Genomic DNA, 10,156 nt, shown 5'->3' with positions numbered 1-10,156 from the left:
ATAAATTCAGAAGCTGTTTTATTTTTAAAAAATTATTTTGAAATAATTTCAAACAAAAGTTTCAGGAGCAGTACAAAAAACTCCTTAATATTCTTTACCCAGATTCAACAATTGTTAACATTTTGCCACATTTGCTTTATTACCCCTCTGAACCATTTCAGAGTACGTTTCAGACATCATGCCCTTTATTCCTATACTTCAGCTTGTGTTTCCTAAGAATTTACATAACCACAGAACATTCTCAAAATCAGAAAATGCAATGCTATTATCCCAGAGCTGAGCTCCCTGTGCCTGTTTCTGAAGTACTGTACCTTAAGCTGGCAGGTCTTCAGAATATTAACTAGAAGCCTGGTTCACTAAGCTTCTTGCAGTTAAGTAAGGAGCCCGTCTTACTCAACAAAGATTTATAGAGCACCCACCCTGTGCCAAAGATGGTTAGGCACTTGATGATTGATGGAAATCCAAGTGAAGTTCCACATCAAACCTACAGACAACTATACCTGCACCCATCTTTCCTCTTTTCCTTCTTCCAGAAAGCACATCCCTCTTATCAAAGGCTATGGTTCTAAATTGAGCTGCTCTAAATTGAACTGCTGCGATTCCGGTGTTTCCTAGATCTGTTAATGGCATTAACTATCTATTTAACTGTCTAAGCCAGAAAGCTGGAGTCTTCTTGACTCCTTCCTGAACCTAATCTTCTATGTCTGACCATCAAAATTCAGTGGATGCTACATTTGCGTCTGTCCTCTCTTTTGATCTCTACTGCCACCATCCTATTCAATGTCACCATCATCTCTTGCCGGGGATTACTGAAATAGTGTCTAACCAATTTCTTTGCCGCTAGACTTGCTTCCCTCTAATCTGTACTTTACTCTCAGTCAGTATGATCCACTCAAAATGCAAATCTGATAATGGTACTCTCTTGCTTGAAACTTTCCATTTGCGGTTAGGCTCAAGTCCAAACTTTCCCTAACATATTTCTTAGATTTGGCCTCTGCTAACCTCCTTAGCTTAATCTCTTACCACCCCATGCCTGGGGTACTTAGTAGTGCTCAATATATACTTACTAAAAAAATAAATGGTCCTTACAAAATACAAAAAAGAAAAATTGTCTTATTTACTACGTATCCTCAGAACCTAGAACAGTGCTTGGCACACAGTAGGTGTGCAATAAATAAATTGTTAAATGAATGCAAGACTATATACTTCAGTTCTAGTGAGTGAAGAATGGGGGGTAAACAAGCAAAATGGAACCTTTTTTATCCAATAAGTATCTCTTATTTACAACAGTCATACTCTAAAGTTGGGCAAGTTTAAAAACTCACTACCGTGATCTCATAAGAAAAGCATTTTAAATGGAAACAGCACGCTTAGCCAACTTCTTTGAAACTGATCATTTATTATGAATAGAAAAAAATTTTATAAGAAACGAAATACAAATTCATAGCATCTTCATTACCCCTTATTTTAATGATTTTAAACTGTGATGATAAAAAACAATGCATGTATTGAATAAGTGATCAAGAAATGCAATATTACACAGTTGGTCGTTATATAACTAAAACAGATGAAGACAAAATACTTACTTTAAAAATAGGACAACTGCCCCAAAGACAGATTTTTTTTTTAACCTTTAAAGACTAATGTTAAATCCATAGACTAATTAGAGCTTGAAAAATCTAAGAAGTAAAAAAATATTTCAGTTAAGAAGTTGATGAAAACATTACCTTTAGATAATGACATGTATCAAGGATAATCTCCAGATTGCTAGTCTGTATTGTTTATAAATGAGAAACACTAGTTCAATAAAAATACAAATACCTTAAGGAAAAAAAATTGTTTAAGCACTCCATTCAATTAAAACAGGAGATATATACTCACTTCATTGTATTACTGAACTGAAAAAGTATAATAGAGTTGTCTCCTATATAAATAAGAAATATTACATCAAATAAGAGATAATTTCACTTATTATATTTAAAAATCTTGGGGTGAGGAAGACTTTCAAAGTATATCACCAAAGGTGGAAAACATATGGCAAACATAAAAACAAGTATTATACTTAAAATGAAGTTTTAATATATTCACATATATCAAATGGTACAGCTGAGCTTATGATGAAATGCAGTAAGAAGACGATAATCATTCCCATAAAAAATGAACAACGGATGTAGATAAACAAAAAGAACAAAATGGCCAATAAACACATTTTAAAATGTCCAACCTCTTTTCTAATCAAAGAGCTACAAATTAAAAGAAGATGGCATTTTTGCCTACCCAACCAACAAAAAAATTTAAATGCTACAGGCAATATGTATATGTAAATGTACATATTTTAAGTTAGCAATTTTTCTTCTAGGATTTTCCTGTTTCTAGAATTATCAAAAAAATCATGAATGTGCAAAAAGATTTAGTTATATATTCCTCATAACTCTGTTTCTAATATTGCAAAACTGAAAATAACAGGTTGATTAAATTATAGCATATTTAACAATGTAATATTATGTAGTTATTAAAATAACACTAACCCCAAAACAACAAAAAAACTCGTTGCCATCGATTTGGACTCATAGTGACCCTATAGGGCAGAGTAGAACTGCCCCATAGGGTTTCCAAGGAATGGCTGGTGGATTCAAACTGCTTTTGATTAGCAGCCGAGCTCTTAACCACTGCGCCACCAGGGCTCCTGGACAGCGAATAATAACGCTAGAAGAGAATTAATAACATGAAAAAATTTTTGAAATACATTCTCACGTTTAAAAAGCAGCCTATCAGTATAATGTAATCTTTTTTTTTCCCAGCAAATCGTAATTCAATTTCATTTAACATGCTTTCTATAATGAGCATGTATTTCTTTTCTAGTAAGAAATAAATCATTTTCTATAAAGGCTGAAAATTTTATACTATCTATCTCTTTATGTTCCAATTCTATACTACCAAAGCAAACGTCTGATTACCAACCTTTTTTCCTAGGTATTTCGAAAAGAAAAAGGAGGTGCCCTGAACTGGAGAAGTGTAAACTGCGAAGTGCTACCTCCCACTGTAGATTTCTGGTAATACATAAAGCCTAGAAAGAAAATTAGAAGCCATTAAAGGATGGACACAAAGTGGTTGAAAGGTAAAAAAAGGATGCTAGGAACAAAGTATGAAAGGCAGGGATCACCCCAGGGAAATATGGGCAAAGGATGTGGATAAACAATTTACAAAAGAATATACATTAAATAAAAAAGCTTAGCCTCATTTCTAACCAAAGAAATGCAAATTAAAACAAAGGTGTAAAAAAGAACTTATTCTGAAATAAAATATCCCAAAGGGTGTACAGAGTAGATAGTTTTCTACTGTCTGATTCGGCGGTATCAAGATAGAAAAGTTTGAAAATCATTTAGTTAATAAAAAGGAACAATCATTGAATACCCACCAATTTTTAGATAAAGAAAACTAAAAAGTAAGGATTTTTTCTCTCTTTAATGGGAAAATAAATTACACAATATAGTGCTTGGAACTAGAATTGCAACTTCCTTTAATCATTTTTCTCTACTTCCACCCTGAGTATAACCTACTGTAGCATTAGTAAATTCTGAAATACAGGTTTTCCTTTCATTGAATTCATTTGCCATGGTCTGATAAAATAGACAATGGATTGTTCAAATTAGTATGGCCTAAACAGCAAGAATAGCTTCAAAATTAAAATATTGTAAAGCACTGATTAAATAGGCTTATTGTCTCAAAGAACGTACATCCACACATGCTTTACCTTAAAAATAAATTTGTTATTCAACTCTATTCTAGTGCTGAAAATCACTCCAGAATGAAATGAGTTTTGAAATAACTGAAAATACATCTTTTTCTTTCTAGTCTTTTAACACACGTTCACTTACTTAAAAGGTTGGGTTTTACTAAAACATACGTATACTAATGTTTGATTAGACACACAAGAAAAATTGTTTATAATGAACCGTACACTTTAAATGAGTGAACTTTATGGTATATAAATTACATTTCAACAAAGCTGCTAAAATAAAACAGACAAAAACGGTTTAGATAATCAGTTATCTAGTGTTGTGGCTCTTAACTATAGAGTAATGGGATCAGAGGAGAGGAGTGCAATAACAGACTAACGAATCAGGAACTGGGCTAAACTCCCCGCCTATTTTATCTGTCCCTTAGTAACTGAGAAAATGTGGGAGTGTGTGCGCAAGTGCCTGCGTGTGCATCTGTATGTGTATAGGGGTGGGAGGCACTAGGGACAAGGGAGGAAGTGCTAGGGCAGAAGGTCAAGAAGAACCAAATGTCATAGTTAAAGCTCTTTCGAGAATTTCTAGAACATGGAGTAACTTACAGAAGACTTCTGTCAAACACTAATGAAACGAAACATGATAGTCCCCTTCCTTCATCTATTAACAGACCATTTCCAAAATCATAGCAAGAACACAGGAACCTTATTTTAAAAAGGCTTCTCTTCTTGGATTGTAACACTTTTGTGTACAGATGACTTGAATGAAAATTGAAGGCTGTTTTTAGAATCAATAATTTTAAAAACAACTAGGATCTTACTCTATGTAAAAGGAACAATTTTGATAGAAGAGAGTACAAATTAAAAAAAAGACAACACATAGATGATGAGAAAACATTAAATGCTGGTACATTTATTCTTTTATTGCTAAACATCAAATGTCAGCAATTATGTGATCTTCAAGCTAAAGCTTAAGAATGAATTACAGCACGTCAAAAGATTTCTAGAATAAAAATACTTGTGCACCATTAGTATGTGGACATTCAATAAATACCATAGGACAAAATGGTGACTGAGAGCCACATAGCCATGAAGCATACATTTACAATTTACTGTCACAACAGACAGTGACCTGTAAGAACAATTATTAAAAGGTCAAGTTTAACTGTATGTCTTTTCAAACTGAGATGTTGAAAAGAATATATATATGTATTCTTTACAGATTACAGGTGATTTAAAAAAAAATCCCTAAAAAATGTAAACAGTGCAGAGTAGGAACACTGAGAATAAAATTTTACCGTTAAAGTGACAACACAGAAAGAACACTTTCTTCAAATCCTTAAAAGAATTAATTTTTCTAATCATTCCACAGAAACAAAAATGGATTATGTCCATAAAGATGATACTACACTAGGGACACAAAGACCTTCCAAGTTGTTTTTTCATGTTAACACATATTTACAGTAAATACTTAATAATACTTTTTACAGCTTACTTAAATAGAAACATGCTTTTCTACTCCATAAATAACACTAATCACCATCCATTCAACCACATTTATTAAGCACTTAGGATGTCTCATGCACTGTGTGAGGCATGCAAAGATGAATATGACATGGTCCTTGCTCTAGAAGTGCCTACAATCCAGCTGAAGAGACAAACATGTAACATTTCCTTTCTTATCTAATGAGGCTATTTCTATACAAAATGGTACTGATCTGCTCAATTTCCTAGTAAAGTGGTTCCCAAACCCTGATTCTATGGTTCAATAAACCAAGGAGTTCAACAGCTAAAACAAAAAAAGTTTTGTTTTGTTTTCTAACTCAGAAAAAGAAGTTAATGGATAGGATTTCCTCTATTCAATTTTCTCAGTTCTTAAAAAAATGGACCTGCACCTATATTTCATGGTACTTCTCAAACTCTACTATCTGCACAAATCTGAGCATTACGATCTAATAAACGTTGATCCCAAATGACTGTTCTCCTAAGAATAGAACAAATGCCAAATTTTCCTCCTGGGGTCATTTTTCTGGTTTTAGTACTGGTATTAACTGATGACCCCGAGTCATTAATAAAACATTAAAATTATATTCATTATATAACTTGTTTCAGAAGGGAGGCAAATTTGTAATAAAATTTAAAGTTTCTTAAAAATGACTAAAAATTCTAGTGCTCAAACAGCAACTCAATGATCTGAAAAAGGTAACACCATAGAATAGCTCACTTAGTGAAAAATGTGGACACGTGGTTGTGAAATGAGTTGTTGCCTTTCATTGCTTCTTGAGTATATGAGAGAAGCACGTGTTTTTCACCAAAGAAGTGGTATGCTCATACACTTCTAAGATCAATATCTCCATACTGGCGTGTTAACTTCCCAATTTCCCATGGCTGTATCTCCAGTCCAAAAGACCTTGAACCAGGCATCACCCTTTCGGGCTCAAGAGTCCGTTCCCAAGTTCTGGCAAACCCATGTTTGTACTCGTTTGTAGCCATTCTCATTGTACTACAAAGTCTTCAGTGGACTCACACTGAAATCTTAGGGGAAAGATGGAAAACAAGAGCTACGTGATTAATCACCTGACACAGTGAAACACGGGAGCAGCTGGTGAGGACAGAACAGGGCTCAGGGCTTAACGTGGTTGCTTCTTGAAGACAGGAACCCAAGAGCTAGGCCCCATATGGTCTCAGCAGCACAAGAGAAAACAGCTACAATATACCCTGGAAGGGTTCCAAGCTTCGAAGGCCTACAGAGATTGGTAACCAGGACTGCTGAAGAGTCACACTTGTGATCTGTCAGAAGCCCTGGCTCAGTACTGCTGCTCAGCTCTGACTGCCTCACCTCACATGCTGCAGGCGTCAGACACATGCTCGCAGCTCACGCTGAATGTCAAGGCTAGTGACATTATGAAGGTACAGAGACACAAGGAGGCAACTCTTATGTGGCAAAACATGTCTCACGGTATCATAGGTCCTACTTCCTATTTGTTTACTTGGCATCATTTTACAAAGATTTTCCCTTTCACATCAGCAGATTCTTTAATAGAACTTTATTAATTTAAGTGTAGTCAGGCCTCAGTTTTCAGAGTACAAAATAATACACTGATAAATTTTAAAACACTTTTCAAACAGGACAAGAGATACAGGCCTAGAAAACACTTACTCTTCCACTTGGCCAAAGTCTGGTCTCCTTCAAATCTGATTAATGATGCTTTTTCAAGATGTTTTTCCTGATTAATTCCACCCGATTTTATTCTGCTTTACTCTATTTCAACACATTATGTAGTCACATGAAACGGTATTACAGGAATTTTCAGTTGTTTAAAAATTGTTCCATAGCATCCGAAGTGTGTGTGCTTAGACTTTAAAACTAGAATGTTGTCAGGTACTATGCTTTCCATTTTTTTTTGTTTGTCCCCCACCCCAAAGTTTGCATGCTCTGGAGATAGGAGGAGCTCAAAGTTGTTGGCTAAGATGTCATTTTAAGGAAGCACTTTATATTTCACACCAAGTCAGGTTTTGAATGCAAGGGATATTATCACATAGCTGTATACTGTAACTCAGAGATTCTGTTGGAAGAGTGCAAATATTACCGTGCTGTAACCATCCAGAGTCCCAGGGTCACATTGGCAGCCAAAAGCACACTGCCCCCAAGCAAGATGAAAAATCCTATCAGATCTTTGACATCATTGTCTCCAATCACTGAGGTTAGGGTGGCGTCCAGGAAAGAGTTTAAAATCCACTGTCCATCCAAAGCGAAGCAGGGTACTGCATTAACAATAGCCAAAGCTCCGGAGAGTGAAATTAAGTACCTGGTTAAAATCCGTTAAGGAGCAGACTGTGAGGGCTGTGTGGAAACCACATTTCAGTCAGTCAGAAGAAGTTTTAATACTACTGAACTTGACATTACTGTTGATTTCTCTACTTTCTTTAAATCTTTGCCTACCCACAAAGGCTATTCCTTCTTAGATCTCTACTATTTAAAAGAAATGAATTTATATTATGTCAAAGTTCAAAAACCTTGACTAGATAAACAAAAGCCAACCACTTATAAATTAAGCCACTCTATAATGAATTCCCAGGAAGACTAAGTCTATCTAATACTTTAATGATACAAGTAAAAGGAATATGGAAGGAATAAGAAATGAGGGAAAATTACTTTTTGATCCTTCCAAAGTATTATTGTATACTAGGAAACAATTATTTTGACCCTTGAACCCTAATTTATTTTACCATCTTCTTTAAGGTTATAAGCTAAATCTCTCTGAGACAAAGCTGCAAAATCTACAAGGTATACACTTTTTTTTGGTAACTGTTCATTTGTTTTCCAAATTATTGAAGAAAGAAATTAATAGAGCTTTAAAAGCAACAAAATTAAAGAGCCCTTCCACCTTTCAGTTTATTCAAATTCTTCATAATAATCAATTTTTTTTAATTTTATCTTTTATATGCAAATATAATATGCTAAAGACCACATAAGATTTTGTACTTTAAATTTCTAATTTAGTAGTGGACATCAATTTGATCTCCTCTACCCATTCCTCCCTGGGACTGGTGGAATAGATTTCTATAATTCCTGGTTATTCATAGAAGAGTCCTCCATTCAGTCAGAGCTAACGCCAAGAGGGGGCAGAATTCACCACGTCATGAGTAACTGAAGCTTTTATCCTTTATAAACTTACTAAAAAGGTTGCTAACGCCAAGAGGGGGCAGAATTCACCACGTCATGAGTAACTGAAGCTGTTATCCTTTATAAACTTACTAAAAAGGTTTTAGATCTGTAAAGTCAACTCTCGATTTACAGTGTGTGTTCCGTCCCTTATATATCTTAACCTTTCTTCCTCCCTCATCAATCCTTCTTCTCTGATTTCTTCCCTCCTAGGTACAATCTGATCTCTCCCAACTTTTAACGTTGCTTTTTAAGTTGTTAGCAATTAATTGATCCTTGTAAGGTCTTTGTATGATCTGTTCAAGGCAAGACTGCTCAAGCCCAAAGTAACACACTTTAAAAATTTTTTCACACTAGAAAGGATACTTGACAAACGTCTCCACAACCACAGGCAGATCTATGCTTAGAAAGTTGAAACGTGGGATAAAACTGGTGATGCTCACTAAAAGAGAAAAATAAATAATAATGAATGTTATTCATACCAGATAAGCACAGCATTATGAATTTTACCAGTGTTGGGCCAGACTTGGTAACAGATGGTCACAAATTGGGTTAGTCTACTAAACTGTTGAGCAAAGCCCTTCCCAAAGATATGCAGGCAGGCCATATGCCTCACATATTAAAATAAATGATTATTCTAGAACATCCAATACAAAACAGTGCAAGGCAGAAATTCAAGTCCCAGTGTATACTCCTATTTTTGGGTGAGAATAAAATAAAGTTGACTGTATATCAATGGTGGCTACCAAATACAGAGACCAATTTTAAAAATATACTAGAATTTACATCAAAAAGAGTCCTTACCCTTCCAAAGCAGTAAAACCTTAAAACAACATTACCTCTAACTATTATGTCACTTAATCTCTTTCTGGTCTCAGTTTTTTAATTCATTGCTAATACAAAGATTAAGACTAGGAGATTTTTAAGGTCTCTTCCACTTTGTGGATCCCATTGTCCTGTTTTTGTTCAAAACATTTAAAAACTCTGTTATAATTATCAATGGTACACACTTCTTACTTACCCTAATTGGTAATATTTCTTCATTTGTTGAAGATGTATTTAATATTTGCACTCTAGGATCACTTAGTGGCAAACTAATGAATAAGGAGAATGACCCAGGTTGTATCTTGGGATATGATTATAAAGCAATGAGAAAGCCTTTTAAAGAGTAACATAAAACCCAAATGGTTTTATGGATAAATAAAATGTGGTATTATCCATACAATGGAATATTATTTGGCACTAAAAAGAAAGTACTAATACATGCTATAACATGGATGAAACTTGAAAACATTATGCTCAGTGAAAGAAGCCAGTCACAAAAGACTAGATATTGTATGATTCCATTTATATGAAATGTCCAGAATAGGCAAATCTATATATATGAAAAGTAGATTAGTAGTTGTCTAGGGCTAGGGGAGAGTGGGGAAAGACTGTTTAATGGGTACAAGGTTTCTTTTTGTGGTGATGAAAATGTTCTAAAATTGATTGTGGTGATGGTTACACAACTCTGTGAATATACAAAAATCACTGAATTGTATACTTTAAGTGGGCCAATTGCATGGTATGTGAATTATATCTCAATAAAGCTGCTATAAAAAAGGAAATATAAAAAGTCTTGTACAACAAATGAGTTAGACTATATGATCGTCAGCCATATGAAGAAGCTATATACTTAGTCCGGTCATGTTGCCACTGTTAAAAACAATTGTATTGGCCTAGTTTTGAAATTACATTCATGTAAAATTTATGTGTCA

The 10,156-nt window shown here is 34.4% G+C and overlaps 1 protein-coding gene across 1 annotated transcript in view; it reads right to left on the bottom strand.

Moving 5' to 3' along the window:
- Positions 1–1,761: 1,761 nt before the first annotated feature.
- The window catches only part of MBTPS2 (membrane bound transcription factor peptidase, site 2), a 53,864-nt gene continuing 45,469 nt past the window's right edge, over positions 1,762–10,156 (bottom strand). Inside the window, exons 10-11 of the mRNA XM_004382846.2 lie at positions 8,766–8,841; positions 1,762–7,542 (exon numbers count right to left, since the gene is read on the bottom strand). Of these exons, the coding sequence (XP_004382903.1) occupies positions 7,320–7,542; positions 8,766–8,841 (299 nt within the window). The 3' untranslated portion in view covers positions 1,762–7,319. The remainder of the gene's footprint in view (positions 7,543–8,765; positions 8,842–10,156) is intronic.

This window comes from Trichechus manatus, unplaced genomic scaffold (assembly GCF_000243295.1).
Source record: "Trichechus manatus latirostris isolate Lorelei unplaced genomic scaffold, TriManLat1.0 scaffold00100, whole genome shotgun sequence".
In the NCBI taxonomy this organism is placed as follows: Eukaryota; Metazoa; Chordata; class Mammalia; order Sirenia; family Trichechidae; genus Trichechus; species Trichechus manatus.
This window is presented reverse-complemented; position numbering and strand designations above follow the sequence as displayed.